The sequence below is a fragment of the Oenanthe melanoleuca genome, chromosome 2 (genome assembly GCF_029582105.1).
Source record: "Oenanthe melanoleuca isolate GR-GAL-2019-014 chromosome 2, OMel1.0, whole genome shotgun sequence".
Taxonomy (NCBI): domain Eukaryota; kingdom Metazoa; phylum Chordata; class Aves; order Passeriformes; family Muscicapidae; genus Oenanthe; species Oenanthe melanoleuca.
The window spans coordinates 87,845,706-87,869,485 of record NC_079335.1 but is presented as its reverse complement, the minus strand read 5'-3'; the positions used below and the strand labels follow the sequence as shown (position 1 = coordinate 87,869,485).

General features: G+C 44.3%; 1 protein-coding gene and 1 long non-coding RNA gene across 2 annotated transcripts; one reads left to right on the top strand and one right to left on the bottom strand.

The window, feature by feature from the left end:
* The first annotated feature begins 936 nt into the window (after window positions 1-936).
* On the top strand, window positions 937-14,374 carry CD83 (CD83 molecule). Its single transcript, XM_056485150.1, has 5 exons — window positions 937-1,050; window positions 1,168-1,298; window positions 10,534-10,750; window positions 10,864-10,967; window positions 12,687-14,374. Exons 1-5 carry the CDS (start codon window positions 1,008-1,010, stop codon window positions 12,843-12,845), a joined length of 654 nt encoding a protein of 217 aa, XP_056341125.1. The 5' UTR covers window positions 937-1,007; the 3' UTR covers window positions 12,846-14,374.
* A 1,840-nt stretch (window positions 14,375-16,214) lies between these two features.
* On the bottom strand, window positions 16,215-17,137 carry LOC130249964 (uncharacterized). Its single transcript, XR_008839875.1, has 3 exons — window positions 16,876-17,137; window positions 16,375-16,567; window positions 16,215-16,333 (listed from the first exon to the last, which is right to left on the bottom strand). It is a non-coding gene; the product is annotated as an uncharacterized LOC130249964 (long non-coding RNA).
* Between the last annotated feature and the right edge of the window lie 6,643 nt (window positions 17,138-23,780).

Below are 23,780 nucleotides of genomic sequence, written 5' to 3'. Positions count from 1 at the left end.
CCCTGCCCCTCCCCTAAACAGCTTCACTCCATCATGATCTCAGTAGCCTAAAGACAGCAGCCACGAGGGTTTGCCAAAAATAACATCAGCAACTTTCAGTTTCAGGATTTGTAAATGCTTCTGCGATCGACCTTGGACTTCCTCAAAAATTCTCCAGGGGTAAACAGCTCTCACAGATCACAGGGAAAGGATTTCCCCTCCCCTCTCCATATACTTAGAGGGGATGTCCAAATGGTTCCTCCTCTGGGAGCTGCCTTGGCTTTTTTCCCCTATGAAATATTCCAGCATATAACTTGTAAAGTTATGCCACTCCAGATGCCTTTGTTTGCCCTGAAAATGACAAAATATGTTAAGAAGAGCTAATGAGAAGAGATAACGTTCCACCTCATGTGTGCCTACTTGCAGAGTTAAATGTGTAACTCTACTGAAATACAGTTTGTTTGGCTCAGCTATGCTGATAATTCCTGTTTAGCCCTCAGACCCAAGTCAGAGTGTTTCCATGGTGCTGTGACCTGAGGTCTTAAATGTGGTTTCAGAAAGGTCACATCCTATGGCCAACCTTTGCACAGGCACCGTGCTCTTAGAGCTGCAGAGAGAAGGTTGGGAGGGGATTTTGAGCTGACAAGCCCTTTCCCCTGACATTTTGTCCCTCCAGACACATTTGCTCAGTGCTGATTTTGATGGCCTTCACACCAACCCACAGTGCCCCTTGGCCAACCTTAACTCTGTGCAGATCAGTACAGAGGGGAAGGAAAAGGAGAAAAGGGAGGCGAGGTGCTACCAGGGCAAGAGCTTGCAGAAATGGGAGCAACCTCACAGATTTAAGGGGAGGAGCCTTGGTTCCTACATGGAGGGATTTTCCCTATGACGAAAAACCTCAAGATAAGTCTGGGGGATTCCCCAGTCTGCCTTCAGAAATATCACTCTAAGAGCAGTCACAGCTTCACTCTGCTCTCTCAGTCCAGAGGCACACTGCTGCTGCTCTGTGACCTGAAGCAGTAAAAGCCATGTCTTTGGGAATCTACACTCTGCTCATCATCCTGTGCAATGGTAAGTGCATTTTCCTTCTGGTCTTTCTTGTTTGTTCTGTGGGGATATGTTTTGGGAGGACAGGAAGGATTGTGTAAGCAATCTCTTTTAAAGGTGATGTGTACCTGTGCTCTGCAGTTTGGTGCTTGATCCGTGGGAGCTCTGTGATGATCCCAGATGTTGCTGTGAGGTGTGCTGAGGAAGCAGTGCTGCCCTGTAAAGCTCTTCAGGACTCCTCAATCTTCTACCAGACAGCATCTTGGTATAAAGTAAGAAAAAAATAAGTTACTTGAGTAGTCTGCTTTGCTTCCCTACCTGATACTGGGTTATCTTGTATGAAATGGGTTGTTTTCTGCAGAGGAACCTTCCCATTAATGCAGCAGAGGGAAAGCAGCACTGCAAACCTTTGAGCTGACCCTGGGGAACAGGCCTTGTCCATGTCATTGGAGACAGGCTATCTGAGCATGATTCCCTGAATTGCTCTTGGTCTGCCTTTCTGTCTAATTATTGCTGGCTTCTGTGGATCAAAATTTAGGTGATGCCCTTTGTTCAACCTGGCAAATACTACTCCAAAGAGAACTCTTTCAAGATTTTCTTCTGAGCAAAAAACAAATGGTATTTAAGCCTTGCAACATCAACGATGTTGCTCTTGCTTAATCCCCTCCAAATAGGAGATGATTTTTTTTTTTTTTTAACAGAAGGACTAAAAAAGTACTTGTTATTCTTTAGGAAGAGTTGACTTAGTGGTGTGGGCATAAGGGCAGGGTGTGAGCAGAAGGCAGGTGGAGAGCTCCTCCATTCCCTACTCCCAGCCATACATTCCTGCTGTTTATCATGGGCCACTCCTGGTGGTCCTCTTGTTACCTGCTAAGTCAACTCTGTTGCTTGTTATAGTAGTGGGAAAGCAATCTGTGAATAAAGATTTTGTGGCTTACAGAGCTGAATTACTTTCCCATGTGATGGTAGAGCAATGCAAGGGAAGAGGAAAAAACCTTATTTACGGGTGTTGAAAACTGTTAATTTATCTGCGCCAGAACCTAAAGCCACAGCCTTGGCTTCTCAGCAGCTGGGCCAGATACAGTTTAAACTCATTTCCTACAGTAAACCAACAGACAGTGTTTGTTATTAGATACAGCTTCTGAGGTTGAAACTTGCAATGCATCTGAGTTTCATTGCTGGTACAACAGTGAGCATCTGCCTACAGACTAGATAACAACTGCACCTCAAATGAGCTGTTTTGAACATCTGACTGCCAACCCACCAAGTGCATCATCTTTTTTCAAACTGTTGAACTAAGTACAGGTGGTAGACAGAGAGGAGAGAATAATGCTTTTAGTTGAATTTTACTATGGGATATGGAATATGAGTCAACTTATTATTTTTGTTTTCTGCCTCAAAAGCTGGATAAGGATCTTTAGTTCCCATCCAGATATGTGCTAATACTGAAGGCTCCCTTTCTACCACAGTGTCCAGGAAGGGCAGGGAACTCATGGAAGGCAAACCATGCTGTCTGGTTTATCTAGAGGAGTTGAGCAGAAGTGGTAGGGATGGGGGAGGAATAAACAGCGAGGCTGACTAGATGCCAGAAAAGTCTCCCCCATAGCAAGTTGACCTGTTGGAAGTCAACAAAAACAAAAACAGACTGAAGTGTGAGGATCTTTCAGAAGCAATGTGCTTCTCCCAGTCCAGTGGGAGCTGGAAGGGCCAAGCAGCAAAGAGCAGCCAAAAGCCATTCCCTGATGAAGAAGTATAAGCCTATAAACCCAGTTCTGTGTTGCCTTGTAGCTCTTTGTTCTACCTGGGCACAAAATGACTGCACATGCACAGGAGGCTGATATTTGATGATGCCTTCTGTGCAGGCCCTCTCTGGTGCTGCTTCCCCTTGCAGCAGGCATGCTGTCACAGTCTAGACTGTCACTGCAAGTCCCCTGCCCTGTCCCTACAATCCCTGCTCCCTCCAAGGTCTCCTTGCTCTTCCTGCTTCAGCTGCTTTGCTCAGGAAAAGATGTTTGGTCAAGCATGACAGAACCTCGCACTTATTTTCTTTGCTGGCACAAAAAGTAACAAAAGTCTTGCTATTGTCAGCTGTTGCCACTGTCCTCGGGGGCTGATGGCACCAAGCATGGTACTGCAGCCTCCTGTTTGCTTGTCCCATGAGAGAGGTGGGAAGTGGGGACAGGAAGGTGGTGACGCCAGCCCAAGCCACAGCTGCAGCCATATTAGGAAAAGCAGAGTACCAAATCTAAAAAACCTGACTGTCCATGGGGAAAAGCAATCTAGGCTCAGTGTTTTGTGCTGAACAACCAATACTTCCACTTGTGGGGCTAGCTGAATAAGGAACAGCTTGAAGATCTTTCTCCTCCTCTCCCTACACTTTGTGCTGCTGTCCCCACTCACTGCAAAGGAGGGTGAGGGAATGGTGGAGTGTGCTGCCATTCCCTCACCCAACACAGGTAATTACTCTGTTATTTAAAAACAACTACTGAAGGATTAATCAATAAACACCACATATAATCCCAAAGGACTAATTAAAAGGTAATTGCAACAAATTGTATGAAATTTCAGGCTGTAAAGTTCAAGCAGCTGTTAGGCAAAATCTTTTGTATGAGGTCACTTTGAACTGTGAAGTAAATGCAAGCAATTAACCTTTGCTTCTGTTGCTTTAAAAAAAATGATGGTGGCAATGTTACAGTGCTGCTTGTGCAGCTGTTTGCACAGGGTGAATGTTCTGTGAGCAAATCCTTCCTTCCCACTGGCACCTCTGTGTGCTCAGGCCAATTAAGGGCCAGTTTGTTACAATCTGCTAAAAAAAAAAAAAAAAGGTTGTTATTTAAAAGTATTTGCTGTATAGAGAAGTAATTGTCTAAGGGAGTTAATATTCTGGTGTCAAAATCCAACTGAGTGTAATAAAGGTTTGCATTCAATTCCTTTGCTTTTGCTAATGTCTCATACTGCAAAAAAAGCATGGATGTGTTTGACCTGCTGTGCATCCAGGATCATTGGAGCTGATTATTCTCATGTAGGAACTCACCTTTGCAAGTAGCTCTGTGCAGAATCAGGACCACAGTCAGTCAGTCAGACAAAATGATTTTTACTTAAAAAGTTATGAAATAGGCTGCCTGAACACACTGGGGAGAAGGTAGAGCACCAAGTCCTCTTCCAGCCTGGTGCAGCTCTCATTCCATTCACTATGAGGCCATGGAAAAGAATTCATAATGATGATAGTCTAGAAGTGTGGTATGTTTTTAGGAGTGCTGGGCAGCCTGCATGCCATAAACCCATTTATGAGCAACGTGGAAGTTTGCCAGCTGAGAACTGAAAACTAGGTCTTTTTCTGCCTAAGCACCCAGGCACTGGGAATTGTCTATGGAAATGCTGGTTTGAATCTCTACAGACCACCTATGAGACAGGAATCTGGGTAATGAAACTTGACTGTTGAAAACTGAAAAGTTTCTCTTTGTGCAGTACATTGAAAATGAGAAACACTTCATAAAACCCCATAATTATCACTTTATATCCAGTTTGAAAATCAAGTTTAAACACACATAAATGAAGTCCCAGTGGATATTACAATATTTTCTTTATGTGATAGCCAGAAGAGTCTTAATCTAAAACAAATCTTGAGGAAGAGGAAAGAAGGCTGTGCTTCAGTGGAGAGAAATCTGTTAACTTTATAGTACTTCCTTGAAAAATATAAAATTATGGCAGAATAAGAGGGGGAAGTCATATTACAAAATAAGAACAAACATTTTAGACATATAGTATTGACTGTACCTTCCTTCACAAGAAACTACTTTTGCTAAAAGTGCATAGCTTTAATGTATTTTCATAGGTAAATATTTGCTAAATTACTTCAGCAATTTCTAACCTATGCAATGAAATGCAGTCCAGTGCTCCTCAGACATCTATTCATCCCCAGGTAACTTCATCACATCGATGATTTAGACAGGAAAGGAGCAGTGGAAATGATTTCATGACCAAAACAATTCTTTTGTCTGACATGAGCTAAGGCTGGATGCCCTTAGCTAAAACAAATCAAACCAAGCCAAATCAACCAAACAATAAAGACTCTGTGTGAGTCAAGGGGCTTTTCCAGCTGGCTCATGTGTCACACATAGTTCCTTTGCTGTTGTTTTGGGGTTGAGTTTTGGATTTTCTCTCCTCATCTCTCCCTCCCCCCCACCTCCTCCCCTTTTTACACCACACTCTGAGTCCACTCACATGTGCCCACAATTTATGTCTGTTATTTTCAAATTCAAGTTGGGTATCTCTACACGACACTGTATGGGAACCATATGGATGCACCTTTAGCACTAACTGAATGTGGAAGTGTTTTTGTGCTGAAAAATACACCTATTAAGCAGTTTCAGCTCAGTTGTGTTTCATTACATGTTGGATATTGGGCATTGCCAGAATTCTATATATTTTGCTTCAGAAAATAAATTCCTTCTGGCTGTATGTAGGTTTTTAGCTTTCTATAACAGTCAGAAATTTCAACGGCCATTTTACCTGGTATTATTTTAAACAAAACCATTTTTACAATTATCTCACCCTCATCAGAAAATAATCTGATGTTAATATGTTCCACCTTTAAACTGACATCAGGTTTGGACCTCAACCATTTTTGCTGAAATAAAAATTTTCTTTTATGGGAAAAGTGGTTTATATTGGCATTTTGATTTACCTGGAAGACAGTGTACCACCTTTGTGTGGGAAAATTTTGATGAGAAAAGGTATTTAATGAGAGCAGAGAACATAAGTTAATGTGAGAACTGCTCACTCTCACATGTTCATTGTAAAAATTAAATATTAATTGATTAGTTGGGTGTGAGCACTACAGCATGGATGAATTGCCTTTTAATTTACTACCATGTAATGCTGTAGCAGTTTTCAAAACCACAGCTAAAACTTAGCCAGCTAGAACTGAGCAAAGTGTTCCTCCTCCTTCTTTCACCTTGTTTTCAGTTCTCTGAAAAAGAAATATTTGCTGAAGAGCACTTAGATTTTGGGGGCCTATTTTTTCCAGCTATTTCTTGTAATTCATCAAGTCAGAGAACAGAAATATATCTGTTCAGTGGTATTTTCAATCAAACATATCCCATTTTAATATCCACTGTATCACCACCATTGTTCCTATCAAAAAGCTCCAGGCTAGGAGAAACTTAATAGGAATCAGTCAGTTGACTAGAGAATATAGGTGGGAAAATCACAACCTCTTTAGACCATGTATTTCCAAGATTTTGGGAACTAGAATAACTTTCAATTAAACACACTAAAAACTGACAACTAGAGCTGACTCCTCAAGGCTGTGTCCAGTTTAGTCCTGAATACCTCAAAGGATGGAGATTCCACACCCTCTCTGGGCAGGCCATTCCAGTGTTCAACCACCCCTACATTAAAAAAGGGCTTTTTTCTGCTTTCTTTTGACTGAATTTCAGTCCCTGCCCATTGCCTCTTTTCTTGCCTCTGAAGGCCACTGAGAAGGGTCCAGCTTCAGTTTCTCTATTCCCCTGTTAATCAGCTTGAATCAATACTAATAAGATGATCCTGAGCCTGGTCTCCTCCAGGCTGAGCTGTCTCTTCCACCTTCTGCTCATGTCAAGGGCTCCAAGATATAATTCATCTTTGTGGCCCTTCACTGGGCTCCCTCCAGTGAAGGAGGGATATGATGACCATGTCTGCCTTGCCCTGGGAGCCCAGCCCTGAACCCAGCACCCCAGGGTGTGTCTCAGCAGGGACTGAGCAGAGGGGAAGGATCACCTCACTTCAGCATCTGCTGAAGATAGTCTGCCAGGTGATTTCTGAAAGTCTGCCACAGACATTGCTGAAGGACAATGTATATGTGACACTAAACATAAACTCACATTTCTTCTGTTTTAAAATTTTCTTAGTGGGTAGTTTTATGCAGATAAGCATAATTATGTTGCCAGCAAGTCCCTGTTCCCCAGCAATATTCTGGGGGAATTAACCCCTAGCAGAGTGCATGGTAAGAAGGCCCTTTCTATGAAAATAGATTTAGTGCATTTTATACCTGTCCCTACACAAGTCATGATTTGCCTTTTGAATTTTGATCAAGCCATTAGCAGCAAACATGGGAGCAGGAACAGACCTCCTTTCTTTTCTCCTCCATTTGGATGTGGGGAGCAGGGGAAGCTGACATGCTGCAGTTTGCTCAGCAGTGAGGTTGTATAGAAACCAAAATGAAACGTGGGAAGAAAATATTTTTTTCACTGATTAAAGAAGAGGATGGTCCCTGCACAAGTGGATTGCTGTCTCTGGCAGCACTTGCTTTGATCCCTCTAAGCTTGTGTGGAATTAATTAGGTAAAACCCCCAGCATTTACCTTGGGCTGTGGTATCACCTGGAGGACACTTGGCATGAGTTAGGGCTGATTTATCACAGAAGCTTGAGCTGCAAAATGATCTGTCCAGTGAGAGAGACTGCCAAGTAATTCACAGGAGGTGGCAAGCAAAGTGGCATTTTTGTAATTCTAATTAGGTTTGGGGTGGGAAAGAGGTTATCTTGAATAGAGCAAGGGGCAGAATGATGACCTTACTGAACATCTCATGGACTTCCTTTTATACAGCTGGGATATGAGGATGCACTCTGCAGATTTGATCAGACGTCTTCTCTCTAAGTAGAGAATTTAAAAAGGGAGGGGGGTAGTTTGTTTTGTTTTGTTTTTTTAATAAGATAACAGGAGATAAGAGTGCTGTGGAAAAAGGCTTGATTCAGGTATCAGAAAAAGGTTGCTGTGACCTCTGAGTTGGGGTGGATGCAGTGCCTGCAGAGGCTGGAAAAATGCCACCAGATGTCTCTGCAGCCTAAAAAATGTGGGAATGCTGCTGGGCACGCAGCACCCCTGCAGACTGCCTTGCCTGCCCTTGCCCTTCAGCAGAGAGGAGATTTAATGGAGGAAGAAAGGCGTGCAAGCCCCGAATTAAACCCACACAAATGACCCCTTCCTCCTCCTCCTCCCCAAACGCAAGGTTCACAACCCCCATCCAGGTCACCAGTGGTTTCTCTGCAAGTGAGGGAGCCAGATTAGGCCACAAAGTAACTTTTTCTTCTTGTTTTGGGGAAAAGCATGCTGTTAGAGCAGTTTCATGATGCTGCTTTGCCTTACACAGAGCACGTCTAAGGCAAAATTGTGACAGTCTTGTCTGCAGGGTCACCATCACTGTTCTTGCAAAAGCAACCAAGCACCTTAAAAAGCTTTGGAGGCAATAATCAATCCTATCCCTCACTGCTCCCATGAAATAGGGAGGTTAAATCATTTACCCAAAATTTCACTTGGAATAAGTGCATGGTCAGGCATGGGATGCATGGACTTAATTGAGTTCTCCCTTATATGAACAGCGCTGATTGCAGTTGCATACAGAAAGATCAAAGTGTTTTCTCATTCCCAGATCTCAGCCACAAGAATCACACCACCATTTACCACCCAAGACAGCAATTATTTATGCTGCCAGTAAATGAAAGGAAGAAACAAAACCAAAAATTCCTAAACAAATCTAATTTTTTGTGTCTAGCTCAGACCTCCTATCTGCAATTTAGGGCAATGCAAAGGGCAGCCAGGCTGGTTCCTTTTATTGCCTTGTGGGCAGTTTTAAATTTCACTGAGGAAGGGGGTGGTAAGGGAAGGGAGAGTGGCAAAAATTAGATCTGAGGGAGGTCAACTATATCCACTTAACTGCTATTGACCTAGTTGTAACCAGAGCTGAGCCCAGCCTGGGCATTGGAATTCCTCTGGCCACATCTCTGACAATGTGCAAGGCCTGAACATACCTAAGTCCCTGTAGCACAGTGAAGTCCCTACAGCCTGAAACCACCATACATACTCCTTGTCTTGTAGCTGCTTGGGGCTGAGTGTAATAAGAAAGAGAAGCTGGGGTAAATTTACTGGGGGATTAAGGGGAAGATTCTTCCCTCTTTCTGAGTAAAGTGTGGAAAGCCCCAGGAAATTACTGCTGTGTTTCAGTTGATGCACTAAAAAACCCAAAACCTTTTTGAGAAAGAATCTTTACAATTAAGGAAATCTTGTGCTTAGTCTCATTCCTCAGTTCCTGAAAAGTTCCCCAAACTGCAGTTTGTTTTATGCCATTTTAGGCTGCAAAAATAGCAATGTGTAAGGGAGCATCAGACCCATACTTCTCTCCAGACTGTTGAGTGTGCTTTCCCCCTGCAAACACATGAAAGGGAAACCAGATACTCCTAGCCTCAGCATGGGAAAGTTGTGTTAATTTTAATAACTTACAGTGTAACTGGTATACCCCGGTGCAGTAGCTGTGCTGATAGAAAGTAAGAACCAACATATGACCCAAAAATGTGTCTATTAAAATAAAATAATAATGATAAAAAAGCCTTGGCTTACATTAGTTATACATTTGGCTGAAATGCTGAGCCTTGGACTTATGAGCTGGCTCTGGCTCTGCTGGTCCACAGAAAGATTGAATTCCTTACTTGGGAAACCTTTATGGAAGTCATGCTGCCTCGAATCCCAGGGTGCAACTTCGATGAATAAGAATGGACACAGGCTAATTCAAACCCTTCTTCCATCTTTCAAATCAGTTTAGTGATTTCTCTCTTCTTTGTGCTTCCCAGCCAATTGTCATTTTCAGTGCATCCTATCGCCCCGCAGTACGAGCTGTTCTGGGAATACACTTCATTCCTCCTGCAGCCTTTCAGCAATGCCAAGGAATGTAGCTCTTCTGGTTACAATTAAGAAATTCAACATACAAATGCTCCCCAAGTGCACCAGAACCTGCTTGTGACCTTCACGCAACTGAGTCTGAGCGAGCTCAAGCGATTTTTTCTTCTTTGGTTCCAGTCATGAGTGGAAGGGAGGGAAATGAGGTGGGGGGGAACTTCCATTCCTCCAGAGAGGCAGCGTGGTTTCAGGGGTCAGCTACATAGAAACTGGCACAGGAAAGTGCATTTTCCAGGGCTGCATTCCCACAGGGAACCCTGGGCTGCGGAGCGGCTGGGAGGATGCCAGCCTGTGCTTGGCAGAGCCCTCCTGCACACTTGCTGGGTGAGCAGGTTTAATTGTCACCACTGCATGGCAGAACTGCCTCCCTGTCTGCTGCCATGCTCTCCTGGACACCTCTGGTCCCCAGGGCCACCACTAAGCACCTGGGTAGGGCTGCCCCTTGCTGCCTCTGCTCCATCCCCATGGACTGTCTCTGTCTGAGCTCTTCTGGGGCCTCTGGCTACCCCTGCCTTCTGTCATGTTGCTGTCCAGGTGAGGCAGCTAAGAAGTTACTACAGAACAGTTCTATAATTCCTATTTATAGATAGAGTCCATTTAAGAAGAGCCCCATATACTTTTGGATTGCAAGCATGAACATATTAAATGGATTTGAGTTTGTGCCTCAGGTTGTGCCCTCCTGCCTCTCTTCAGCCTCTGCATTTTCAGCCACAAGCCAGCTTTAACATTTTCTTTACCCTAAAACTGAGGATGACACTGTTGCCCAAGAAGAGAAATATATTTGTGTTTTCCAGATGGCTGGAGACAGCGAAGGAATGACATGGGAAGTCCTTGATGTGGAATTTCATTATCCACAAGAAGCTGGGGGCTCCTTGGAGCTCTCCAATGACACCTCCCTTTCACTGAGGATCAAAAATGCGACCAGCCGAAACAGCGGGACGTACAAGTGCACTTTGGGGGGGCAGAACGGAGAGCACAATCTGAGCAGCACAGTCACACTAAAAGTAACAGGTACAGTGGAGAGCTTTGACTGTCCCATGCTCTGAGGGGCATGTCAGGAAGGTAACAGTCTTAAAACATTGGACAAACACCACAGCAATGTAACACCTTGCTTTACATTTTAGGTTGCCCTGGAATAGAAGAGGACAAACTAAAAAAATACAAAGGCGAGCTCTTCATGCTGACTTGCCTTGGGATTTTTTACTTGCTGCTCATCTTCTTTACTTGTGTAAGTAATTCCATTTCTCATAAGCAAAGCGACAATGCCAACCAAAATACCCCACTCATTTTCTCTGTTAGCACTGCTTGGTGTCTGTACTTAATTTATGATTAAACTCAGGTACACGAGGGTGGAGTTCCAAAGAGAGAGGACTGTGCCCTGATCTAACTCTAATCTAACTCAAACTATCAATTATTTTTCTGCACTCTCACTGCTCATTTCTGCTTCCAATTACTCTGTGTAAACTTCTCACTGGTTTAAGGGCACAGCAACACATCTTCTGGTTTAGTACCTGGGAACAGCATTTGTTCAAGATGGAGCCCTTCCCCACCTATGGAATTGCTTTGTGGTGGCATGATGGACATGTCCAAGTCCACCTGCTTTTTGCCTCAGTTTCCACACCTATAAATTGGTGACAGCCCCATTTCATACAAGTGTTTTTGAAAAGTCACATCTTTCTTGTTAAACAGGCAATTTAAATTACACTGAGAAAAACCTCATTGGGGAGTTCATCCATACCTTTACTGCTGTGGGAAAGGAAGGGAGAGGAGGTCCTTGGGAAGCTCACTGCACAGAAGGAAAGCAATGCTTTGGGTGCAGTGGCAGTGAAGTCACCCCTTCATGCAGAGGTCTGCACCTCCTGCCTCAGAGGCAGCAGGAATCTTGGGTGCCAGTACAGAGCAGCACTGGCTGCACTTGTAATAAAAACCAAACCAAAATCAGCCCTATCATTTTGGGAGGTCAGATTTAACTTTTGCTTCCTGTTTCATATTTGCCTGCTTGTTTTGCTCCTCAGCAGATGAATCATAACTGTTGATCAGAGTGTATCTAATTAGCTGTGCTAAATGTAGCTTTCCATGTATCTTCAGGGAGCAATTAAGTTTATGCCTGTCTCTTTTTTAGATTGACAATTCTGCCAGTAATTTGTGCCATTCAGACTAAAGTTTCATGAGATAAATCTTGTAGGAATTTGTTAGGCTGGAAGTATGAAAGCAAGGATATCACTCAGAAGAGACAGATGCCCCATGTTCTTCTCAGTGTCCTGAAAGAATTTCAGGTCTCTACAGAAATCTCTCCTCCCCTTACATAAAAAAAAGTCCCAGTTTTAGTGGTACAGTTATAAAAAGCAGAGATATGTAGTGAGGATAATCACTCTGATGGAATTTCTTGTATCTTACTTTTGGGTGAGGTCCTGTCTCAGGTATCAACCTAGCTTTCATCAAAATTTAATATTGACCTGATAAGTGAGGTTCATTGTTTAAAATGCCTGTTAAGTTCTTACAGATTGCCTTGTCCTCTTCTGTAGTGAAGATTGTGCCTTATCTCCACTAAACTCAACAGCCACATTCACTTTAGAACTGGTTGGCAGGACTGGGGCTTTACTTTGACAACTTGATGAAAATATTTCAGGCACTGGCTTGCATTGAAGGCAGGTGGAAGCACCCTTGCAATAGCTTGGTGCAAGGCCTGTTGAGATAAAAATGTGAATAAAATATAAATTTCCTTTTTTGACTGAGGCTTTTGTCCTATAAAGTTCATTGGTTTTAGCAAGAAACAGCAGTTTTTATTGGTGCTGGGTGCTTCCAGTGACACACAAATGGGAAAGGTGTAATGAGCTATGGTTAGCAAAGACAAAAAGGAAACCCTTCAAAAGTTGCTTTTTTAAAAAAAAATTGCCTTTCATAGGAATTCTCACTTTTAAGCTTTCCTTGGTGTTTTCTCTTTTAGACATGCCTAAGAAAAGAGAGTATGTCTCCCAGTTATCAAAAACCCAGACCAGATATGAAGCACATGCTCACCCTCATCAACGTACACGAAATAACAACTTTCCAGCATTTAAACAGCGACAGCACTTGCAAAAAGGAGCTTACTTCAAGTTCTGTCTAAGTTGACGTTGATGGCACTGTGGACTCATCAGTACACACAAGCTGGATGGCTGAGTGGTATGGAGAGGAAATAAATGCTAATACATGGTCTCTTCAGAGCAGCCTCAAAGTACAGGTACCTTGTCAGTGACCTGCTTGTGCTGGACAAGCCCTCGGCAAGCCCTGTTATGCACTATGGTAACTTTTGAGAGTTAGTCAGCTAAGAAATACCTTTACAGCTACACAACATGTGACACTGCTGTTATGAGGTTGGTATCAAATCACTCTGCTGTGAAGCCCTCTTTTTCTGAGCACGAATGTGCTTCTAACACGAGGACTGAGTTATAGGGAGGCCATGGCTGTTCAAAGCCAGCAGATGAAGCTCTTCACTGGACTGATATCATCCACCTTTCCAAAGCAAACACAGCAGGTGCTGTGGGATGAAAAAATGAGTTTACAGGGCTGTCTCTGCTGTAAGCCTGACCCTGGATGGAGTTCCTTTACTGCAAATGAGATGTAACTCATCAAGTGATGTTCAAGTAGGCTGAAAAGGTAACTTCATGCTCTTGCACTGGATGGATCAATGCAACATCCACTCTTAAATCTCAGAGTGACAGGCTGAGAAGGAAGAAGATTTTCTAAAAGTCTTTCTGGACTGAATGTATTTTTTATCTCAGTAGGAGAAATAGGGATGAATTTTCCAGATTAATCTATAGGAAGCTTCAATGAGACTGTTAAATAAGAATGAAGAAGACTGTGATTTTAAGGACATGGAAAGATGACTTATTATGTGGTGTACAAAACATGGAGCCAGATGTATGCAGCACTTATGCCTGTCAAGTTACATGAGTGAGGACCAAAGCCATGGCTTGGAATAAATCAACCAGCCATGTCTCTGGGATGTACAAAGTTAGCTATGAGATACAGGGATGGAAGATGGGACATACGAGCTTTTGGTGTTGGCAGTGTGTGTATGCGAAAAATGGACATGAGAAAAGATGAACTCAGGCACAAAATAAAGGGGAGAGAAGATTTGTCCTTTTGAACCAAAGTACAAGTGATCCTAGGCTCTGAATACAAGGAGCCCCCTTCTATTTGGTTGCTAGTTCTGAAGGTGAAGGAAGAGGAGTCTAAAGTGACTGTTGTTGCTTATGCCACAATGTCAGAATTTGAGCCCAAACATCAGAACTTGCATACCCTGAAGAACACAGTCTTAAAAAAATACTTCAAGAACTGACCAGCAACATTAGAATTTTTAATGCAGTTTGGAATTCCAGGCTGCTGACAAAAAGATCTTTCTGTAATCCTTTGACTAATTTTGAAGTGTTGATGGGAAGAAAGCTGTACATCACTCAGCACTGGCTCTGTGAGCAGGGTAGATATTTGCATTGCTGGAGTCCAAGAGGCTCCTGACCAGAATGACTTCTAGTCACAAGGGATATGCAGATGGCTTAGAACATAGTAAAGTAATGCCACATTGCCTTTTTTTTCTGTAATTTTTACATTTAAATGTGTGTAGGATACTTGAAATAAAAATTCAGAGATAACCTACCATTTGATTTTGTATGCCACATATGGTAAATAAACCCAGAAACACTCTGTATCAATTGCATTTTATTTTACAACTAGCATAATTGCATCAAATAAGGTAGAGATGTAATTCAGCCCCTTCTTCAGGAGAAAGCATGTATGTGTGTATAACTGATTAAGCAATGGATAATTTTATGCAATTCTAAGGAGCTAACACCATTTAAATTTTCATCAAAATTTCAATTTCTGTCGAAAGTACATTATAAAACACCTGTTCCCTACCAAAAGGCAAGTCATTAGGGAAAACACAAGGGTTTTTCAGTCTGCCCACAGTCACTTTGAAGCATGACACACCATCCTGGGTGACCTGTATATTTAGGAGGCAAAAAATATGAACTGAAGGTGTATGTGTGTCTCTCTTTGTCTTGATATCCAACAGTCTTAGTTTGTGGGGGTTTATTGTCATAGAATGCTAAGAGGTTGGGTTTAAGATTAAGTATCAGCTGGTCCCAGCCCTCCTGCAATGGGCAGGGGCACCTCCCAGTACACCAGGCTGCCCAAGGCTTTATGCAGCCTGGCTTTGAACACTGCTACGGATGGGGCATCCACAACCTCCCTGGGCAACCTCTTTCAGGGTCTCACCATCCCCACAGTAAAATATTTCTTCCTAATCTCTAGCCTAAATTTCACCTCAATTTGTACCCATTAGTCCTGTTCTATCACTACAGTTCCTGAGAAAGAATCCCTCCTTGGCTTCCCTGAAGGCCCCTTTCAGATACTGGAGAGCTGCAATGTCCACAAACCCTTCTCTTCTCCAGGCTGAACACCCCTACTTTTCTTAGCCTGTCTTCGTAGGGGACGAGCTCCAGTCCTCCTGTCAACTTTGTGGCCCTCCTCTGGACTTGCTCCAGAGGTTCCTTGTCCTTCCTGGGACTGCAGAGCTGGATGCAGCACTTCATGTGGATCCAGGTGAGGGTCCCACCAGAGCAGAGAAGAGGGGCAGAATCCCCCCCGCCTCACTCCTTTGGATGCAGCCCAGGATTCCATTGGTTTCTGGGCTCTGAGCACACACTGTGCTCTGATGAGTTTTTGGTACAGTACCACCCCCAGGTATTTCTCTGCAGGGCTGCTTTCAGTCACTACTCTGCCCACCCTGTGGGTGTGTCTGAGATTGCTACAATCCAGGGGCAGGGCACTTTGCTTTGCTGAGCTTCATGAGGTTTGCACGGGCTTGCCTCTCAAGCTTGTCCATTTCCCTCTGGAGAGCATCCCTTCCCTCCAGCATGTCTAACACACCAAACAAACCAAATTGTCAGCAAACTTTCTGAGGGTTTGGGCTCTATTCCACTGTCCATGCCACCAGCAAAGATGTTGAACAGCATCAGCCCCAGTACTGATCCCTGAGGGACACCACTCATCACTGCACAATGAGCAGCTGGCCACAACTCCTTGTGTGTGGCCATCCAGACAGCTTTTTGTCCACTGAGTGGTCCATCCATCAAATCCACTTCTCTCTGATTTGGAGATGAGGATGTTATGTGGGACAGTGTCAAACACTTTGCGTAAGTCCAGGCAGACACCATCAGTTGCTGTGCCCCTGTCTGCCAGCACTGTACCCCCATCACAGAAGGTCACCAAATCTGTCAGGCACCATTTCCACTTTGTAAAACCATGTTAGCTGCTACCAATCACCTCTTTGTTTCCCATGTGCATTAGCAAATTTTCCAGGAGACTCCTCTCCATGATCTTACCTGGCACAGAGGTAAGGCTGACTCGTCTGTAGGTCCCTGGGTCTTCTGCTTTCCCTTTTGTATTGGTTTTGCACAGCCTGGTTTTTGGTAGCAGCAGGGCCATAAAGATGGATCCTGGGAGAAGCTGCTGGAAGCTTCCATCATGTCCAGCAGTGCCAATCCTTGATGGCTCTGAAGACGGACATGCTGCTGGCCAAAACTGGGCCCCTGAGGGAGGCTGGTAACACCTCTGTGACAACGTATTTGGGAAGGAAACCAAAACAAAGTCACAAGTTTTGTTTCTAGCCAGAGAAGAGGAGCAGGTGAGAATATGTGAGGGAAACAACATAGTGACACCAAGGTCAGAGAAGGAGAAGGTGGAGATCAGTCAAGGTGGAGAAGGAGGGGCAGGAGGTGCTCCAGGTGCCAGAGCTGAGATTCCTCTGCAGGCTGTGGTGCAGAACATGGTGAAGCAGCTGTGCCCCTACAGCCCAGTCAGGGAGATGCAGAGATCCACCCACAGCCCATGGGATCCATGGGGGATGCAGAGATCCACCCACAGCCCATGGGATCCATGGGGGATGCAGAGATCCACCCACAGCCCATGGGGATCCATGGAGGATGCAGAGATCCACCCACAGCCCATGGGATCCAGGGGGATGCAGAGATCCACCCACAGCCCATGGGATCCATGGGGGATGCAGAGATCCACCCACAGCCCATGGGGGATCCATGGGGGATGCAGAGATCCACCCACAGCCCATGTGGATCCAGGGGGATGCAGAGATCCACCCACAGCCCATGGGGATCCATGGGGGATGCAGAGATCCACCCACAGCCCATGAAGGAGATGCCCATGCCAGAGCAGGTGATGCCTGCAGAAGGCTGTGATCCAGTGGGAGACCCAGGGGAGAGAGGGCCCTGCTGCCAGGCTGGAGCAGCAGTCCTTGGAGGACTGCACCCCATGGAAAGAGAGAGACCCACATGACAGCAGTTTTGGGAGGGCTGTGTGCCCATGGGGGCAGCTCACACTGCAGCAGGTGTGGTTTGGCTGCTGCTGGTGAGAGTGGACCCACGCTGGGGAAGGTCACGGAGAAACTGTCCCCTGTGGGAGGGACCCCACAGTCTCACAGGGGAAGGACTCCTTTTCCAGAACCAGAAAATCTCAGTGGTGAGCTGACCAAAGCCCCCGTGCCTTGTCTCCCTCTGCTGTCAATGAGAAGGAGGGAGGGACTGGGGGGAGGGGCAGAAAACAGTGTTTTAAGGGCTTATTTTGCTTCTCGTTATCCTCCTCTGATTCTGTTAGTAATAAAATTCACTTTGCAACTAAAGTTGAACCTGTTTTGCCCTTGAAGTGTTTCTCCTGGTCCGTATCTCACTCATGAAGTGTTCATTAATTTTTTCCCTCTGTGCTGCCCTGCTGTAGCAGAAGGTGAGCAAGTGACTGTCTTGGGTGCCTCGTGTTGGGCCAGTGTCAAACTCTGACACCTTTTTTAAAAATTGAGGCTATTTTTTTTCCAGTCATTGAGAGTTTTATCTGACTGCCAAAATTTCTTAAAAATGGTGGCTGAGAAACTTTGCCTGGTCCCTCAGGACCTGCAGATGATTCTTGTTGAGTCCCATGGACTTGTGCATATTCAAGTTCCTTAGATGGCCTCAAACCTGAGAGGGCTCTGGGTCTGCATTTTCCCAGCCCCTGTGTCTGTCTTTCTTGACTTGGGTGGAACACTTGCTGTTGAAGAACGAGGCATGAAGTCATTAAGAACCTCAGCCTTCTCTTTGTCCAGGGTATCCAGGTCTCCTGTTTCCTTCTGGAGAGGGCTCACATTACCTCTGGTTTTCTTTTGCTTGCAACATATCTATGGAAGCCCTTTCTGTTATTCTTGATATCCCTGGCCAAATTAAATTCTAACTGGGCCTTGGCTTCCCTAGCTTTGTCCCTAGCTTGCTGTACAATTTCCCTGTATTACTCACAGATCACCTGTCCTTGTTTCCCCTTCCCAAAAGTTGTTTTTCTCTCTGAGCTTGCTCAGCAACTCCTTCTACATCCATGAAGGCCTCTTGGAATCTTTTCCTGATTTCCCTCTTGTTCGAATCCATTGATCCTGAACTTGGAGGAAGTGACCCTTGAAATTCAGCCAGCATTCCTGGCCCCTCTGCTTTCCAGGGCTCTATGGAGTAAGTCCTTGAAGAGGCCAAAGGTCTGCTCTCCTGATGTCCAGAGCAGGGATTTTGCTGTGTGCATTTCTCACTGCCCTGAGGATCTTTATCTCCCCCATTTTGTCATCATGTACAGTGCCTTGGAACACTGCATTTCCCACCAGCTCCTACTTGTTGGTGAGAACAAGGTCCAGCATGGCACCTCTCATGTTGGCTCCTCAACCACTTGTGTAAGGATGTTGTCTTTGACACATTTGAGGAACCTCTGGGATTTCTTTTGCACTGCCATGTTGTCCCTCCGATAGTCATTGAGGAGGTGGATGTCCATCCCACAAGGAACAGGGATTAAGAGTGTGCAGGCACCCATCTGCCTGCAGAGGGTTTCATCCACACCATTCTCCTGACTGAGGGGCCTGTAGCAGACTCCCACTATCACCTCCCCTCTCCCTGCCCTCCCCCTTAGTCTTCACCCAGCAGCTCTCAGCTCTCATCCTTTCCCAGGCAGAGTTCCAGACTCTGTCCTTCCTGAAAAGCCTGAAACCTTCCATTGCACAGCTCTAGCCACAGGAGCCATCCCACCATATCTCTGTGATGCTGATGTTGTCATCCCCGAGCAGGTGTGTGCACATCCCTGGTTCTTCTTTTTTGCTCCCCATATTCCATGTGTTTGTGCAGAGGCATTTGAGCTAGGCCCTGGATAAAGCCAGCTTGCTGGCTGGAGTATCTGGGATACCTCTGCATTATCTTTTTATATTTTAAAAAATATCTTTAAATATTTTTGTTTTGGAGCGCAGAGAAGAGAAAGGATGGGAAAATTCACTTGAAAGAAGTTGATAATTAGTCAGCAGCAAAGGCTGAAACACTTTTAAAATTATTTCTTCAGAAGGATAAATAGGATCATATCAGATAGAACAGAATGAAAAAAAATGGGACTTTGTGCAAACAACTATGCCCATTATTTTTTTCATGAGCCAAACTGTCTGCAATACAGAAGATTAGGCCTGAGGCATCAACACTGTGAGTCAAATTTCAGGCTTAGAAGTTTCAGGCTGGTTTATTCAGGGGATTTGCTGTAGCCCAGCTGTGCAGTAGAAGTGATCATGTTCAAGGCCACTTAAATGTGTTAAATTGTTTAGAAGAAGCAAAGCAGACAGAGTCTTATGCCAAGATGCTTCACTGAATCACAAAACTGGAGAGGAACAGGCAACTTCCTAAAGCACTGAAGGTGCCTGCACATCTGGGGTGTAAAGGATGTAAAGAAACTTTAGTGGCATTGTAGCACAAAAACTAACATTAACTGAAATCACTGCAAATCAGAAAGAAGAATATAAGTTTGTATACTACAATGACTCTGGCACTAACTAACTGGAACAAAATTTTAAAAAATCGTGTATTGCCTGACAATCTTGCAGAATGAGATACACATGTTTTTAGCATAGTATCTTCAAAGAGAGTGCTTTCCTTGCAATATGGATCTGTGGATCTAAGTAACCTGACTCAAAAATACTGCCACAGCTAGCCCAGCACAGAGGAGATGAGCACATGCACATGTTCTTTAGACTTTAACACTCCATTATTGAAGGGAACATGCTTCTTTATTGCACAATCTAGAGTCTGTTTTGATTACATAATTGCTCTGTTGGATAAAAAGATTTGGTTTTTTTCTACCACTCTTCTTATTATCTATGTCCCCAGTTTTGTAAAATAACATAATAGCATAAGTATGTGCCTGAACTGCTCTTGATAGTGCTTTCTAACAATTCTTTTTAGACTGAGCAATTCAGTTTATGTTGATAAATCCATAAAGTGGGAAAACCCAGAATTTTTGTTTTATGAATAAAAGCTGGACATCTGGAAAATGGAAATCTGAAAAAGTCTAGATCAGAACGAGGGAGATGATTTTTTCTGACTCTCTTGTGTGCCTTAATTACAGGAACTTTCTTGTGATTATTTCTTGTGGGTTTTGTACCTTTTCCACTGACTTTTTCCCCCCGTGGACTGCATTTTTCTACTGTTTTATTGATCAGTGAACTATCTGTGTTCAAAGATAACAATAAGCATTGTATATAAAAGTAGTCATAGACAGTGGGTTTGTACACTCGTGATTAAGAAATGTACAGGGAAACACTGTGTCACATGGGGAAAAGAGAAATTGCAGGAGTCACACACTGGAGCTAAATGAATATCCAAAATGGCAATGAGGGAAGCTAAAGGACATAATCCACAAAATGCTGAGTATATGAATCATAGCCCTTAGCTAAGCCTGATTTGTGAGGCTACACAGCAGATAACCCAGGCTGTCAGTGACCTTGACAGCACTGCAGCAGTAATATTTTCTGTAAAGGCTGGACAGCTTTCAGCCTGTTTCTCCTGAGTGGGAGCTACAAGCACGCTTGTGTGCAGACACATGGACCGAAGTAATCCTCACTATGTGCCTGTCAGTGATACAAACAGAATGTGGCTCCTCAGACATGACAAATGTCTCCCTCCCTTCTTCCTTCTGCCCTTGATAAGGCCCATTTGAGGAGCATAAAGAACTTCTCCCTAAAGCATGAGTCCCCTTTTTTCACCTCTTTCAGTGTGGAGTTGAGCAGTGATGCAGTGCAGAGGGGATCTGGTTCCAAGTCCACTGAGCAACTGCGAGTATTTTGTGACCTTCTCAACCAATACATCTGCCTTTCTGGAATTGCAGTGGATTTTCTCCATGTGAAGACAGTGCTTCTACACTATGCTACAGCTACATGGATAGGTGAATTATAAGTGCTTTCCCCACAGCCCTTCTTTAAATAAATGTTAGTGAAACTGGTTCGCAGCCTTTTGTGGAAGAAATTGCTGGGAGGATTAAAAAGCTACAAGTGAAAGCAATATGAAAGTTTTTGGTTGTAGTCTGCTCTCTCTTCACTTTGCTGCCAAGACCTGTGTTTGCAGTGCTCTGCTTTTCACTGGCTACAGCTGATATTACTTCTGCACCAAGCTGTGAGGAGTGCTGTTAACTCTCCGGAGCAGTGACGTAAATCCTGAAAAATCCACCAAGGGAATGGGCGGTGGCAAGAGCAACAGATTGCTGCAAGGAGTGGTGTGTCCTTTGAAGGCTTCATCTCATGTCCCACCCTTTGATGAGTCTTCAAACCCTTTGATGGAAAAGCATGCTATTGTGCTTGTAGCTGAGTTTCAAGTGCATCTGTTACACTGCCAACGGACAGCCTGGGCTGACTCTAAATGTTTGCTCTGTTACAAGACAAAAAATCCCTAACAAAGCCAGAAACCCATCCCATGGACACATTGAAGGCAAGGGGCAGCAACTGAGAGGGGAGACATCCTAGGGGAGAAAACAGCTTGCACAAGTCCAGCACAAACATGGGCTTTGTTCCCTGCAGAGTCTTTCAGTTGCTTCTGTGAAGGGAATAAGAACAACCTTAGTGGCTTAGTGGGGTTTACTATGTGTTTGCTTTAAAAAATATTTGCACCTTGAGCCTTAGTTTCTGTATCTATAAATGAGAGCAATTTGGTTCAAGTGTTGCCCTGTGTGAGAGGCAGGGAAACTGGCAATATCTGCAACTTTTCTGCTTGGAGCTGGAAGGAACTTTTAGCCCAAGTTGTCCTTCAGGGTAGAGAACAGCAGACTTGAGCTGCTGGACATTACTGCTAAGGGAAAAAGGCCCTGCTGACAAGATAAACTGTATTAATAAGAATTAGCAAGAATAAAAACTTAGGAGTCTCTGTAAATGCTGGGGTCTAGACCAAGCACCTGTAACACAAATGTGTGACTGTTCCCACCCACTCCCTTTTGCTATTTCTGTCCCATCTGAATTCCAGCTCTGCCAATTCATTCTAACATCTGTTCTCAGACTTGGTATCAACACCAACTTAATCACATTCCTTCCATCTACTGAGCTGGAAGTGTAGGGCTATGTAGAAGCCAGAACAAATTAACCCCTTCCTCTCATTAGCACCAGCTAGCACACCTCTCTTGACATGTAGCTGCTGGTGTTTGGGTGGGCAGCAGGGTCGATGGGGCTGTCAGCTCTCCAAGTGGAGAGGGTGCTGAGCACATTACTGCCAAAATAGCCTGGTTGGTATACACTGATTACCAGAGGTCTGGAGGGGCAGCAGCATCTGGGGCTCTGCAACAGGAGCACAGCCAGCACATCAAGCAGCTCCAGCTCCTCAGCTCAGCCTCTCAGACCATGTCTAGCTCTGCCACCCAGTTCCAGACCCCCAAAACTGCCCCCAAGGCAGCCAGGGCTACAGGGATAGTCCTGTGAGGAGAGGCTGTTAACTGGGGCTTGCTCAGCCTGGAGAAGAGATGGGTTTGGGGAGGCCTCAAAAGCAGTGCCCTAGGAAACATGAGGCAGATATCAAGAAAAAAGAGCCAGGTCTTTTACAGTGGTGCATGGTGGGAAGATGAAAGGGAATGAGCATAAATTGAACAAGAGTAGTTTGGAGAAGAATATTGTTTTCTCTTTGAGGAAGCCAAGCAGTAAAACAGGTTTTCTCAGAGGCTGTTGAGTCTGCATCCTTAAAGGTTTTCAAGACCCAGCTGAACAAAGCAACTCGGTCTGATCACAAATGTTGCCTTGCTGTGAACAGGAGGTTAGAGCAGAGACTTCTTGAGGTCCCTTCACATCTCAATTATCCTAAAAATCTACACTTTTCATGTCAGACAACATTTCTTTATTACTGCTCTCCAAGTTCATTGCACTGTGAATGGACCACTCCAAAACATCTGCTCTCAGCCAGTAATAACCAAAAGTATCTCAGAAAAAAATTTTAGAACGCAGTATGAAAAGTAGCTGTGGGTTAAAAGAAAAAACAAACTATGGACAATTATGGCTCAAAAATTAGAATGCAAGTAAAAAGGCAACAAACTCGATTATTTAAACTTTACTTCTCCACCCAAGGGCAAACATGCAAGGATACATGGGATGCTATCAGAGACATTTCTTTGTGTTCTGGCTTTTCTCAGTATGAAATAGATCTGATGGTGGCCCTTGCAGGAATTCGCACTCTCCAGTACATCTTGTATTTGAATTTTCAAAGTGTTCATAAAATGTGACATTTAATAAAGACAGTTTTTGTCTTCATGACATCCCTGAGTCTTCATGACATCCCTGAGAACTCTGTGACAGCACATGCACACACAGGGGCTCAAGGAACCAAGCACATTGTCTCAGTTTTTTTGTTCTGTGCAGCCCTTAACCATATTGGATTTTACATGTGGATTAAAAAAAAACAAAATAAATTCCTAGCCTATGTCACACTGTAGAAAAAGAGCCAGCCTCATGTTTACACAGCTTTTATCGTTGCAGACATCAGGTCTTGGGAGCTGCTGCCTTGTGGAGCAGCTCAGCAAGGGAGGTTCACTGCTGAGAGAGCTGTGAATCCACTTTCCTGGCTAGGGGAAGCAACTTCCCCTTCTCCCTACTGTCTCACTCAGATCCCATCCTGGGCTTGCAGCTGTGCCCTTAATTTGCCAAAAGCTGAGATCCCAGGTCAGATGCTGGGAGCTCTGTGCTAGGATGAAAAACACTTGTCCT